This window comes from Ceratina calcarata, unplaced genomic scaffold (assembly GCF_001652005.2).
Source record: "Ceratina calcarata isolate Rehan_Ccalc_2016 unplaced genomic scaffold, ASM165200v1 scaffold543.2, whole genome shotgun sequence".
Lineage (NCBI taxonomy): Eukaryota > Metazoa > Arthropoda > Insecta > Hymenoptera > Apidae > Ceratina > Ceratina calcarata.
In genome coordinates this window covers 23,332-23,996 of record NW_017176600.1, presented here as the reverse complement: position 1 = coordinate 23,996, position 665 = coordinate 23,332, and the positions used below count along the sequence as shown (strand labels likewise).

General features: G+C 36.1%; 1 protein-coding gene across 1 annotated transcript in view; it reads right to left on the bottom strand.

The window, feature by feature from the left end:
* Positions 1-283: 283 nt before the first annotated feature.
* LOC108628853 (neuralized-like protein 4) overlaps positions 284-665 on the bottom strand; it is a gene marked incomplete at its 3' end in the record, with an annotated part of 19,764 nt that continues 19,382 nt past the window's right edge. The window contains exon 14 of the mRNA XM_026816788.1: positions 284-477. Within this exon, the coding sequence (XP_026672589.1) occupies positions 284-477 (194 nt within the window). The remainder of the gene's footprint in view (positions 478-665) is intronic.

The following is a 665-nucleotide window of genomic DNA, read 5'->3' as shown; positions in this document are numbered from 1 at the left end:
TTATTATTAGCATTGTTCTTCCGACGTCTGATTTCTTTTTAATTATAGGAAACGCGTTTTTCTCAGATACATAAACTTTTGGGATTGACTGTATAGCCAATACATCCTTAAACAAACGCCGTGAGAGAAGACGGAATAAGATGTATAAATTTGTTTATATGACTTCTTTTCATTTAGATTATCGAATCGTCCCATGACCTGACCTGACCCGGCCCGAAAATTCCGAGTACACCCCTAGTATTTTTAGAAATCGGTAATCCAACAATAAGTTCATCGAAAGTACCTTGATTATAACTTGCGACTCTCCGAGCGGTAGTTTTGTTCTCAAGCTGTATATTTCTACCGTGATTCTCGTGAAACTCATAACTCCAATCGCTGTCGCCTACAAAATGAGCAGCGGATTGCGTCGGCGTGAGTATCGCGTCGTTCGCCAATTTCCCTTCGGATACATCCACAGACGTCTCCATCCCGGCATCGCTGCGCATCAAACCACAGGACACATTTATTCATATGAATTATAAAATCGATAGAAATACATTTTTAGAAATTCTTTTTAGTAAAATAATATATATATAACAAATCTATTCTAAGATAATTATAAGTAGTCAGCGGATTTTCACTGCAACATAAAACATTAAAAAATGTATAAAATAAAAAACATACAA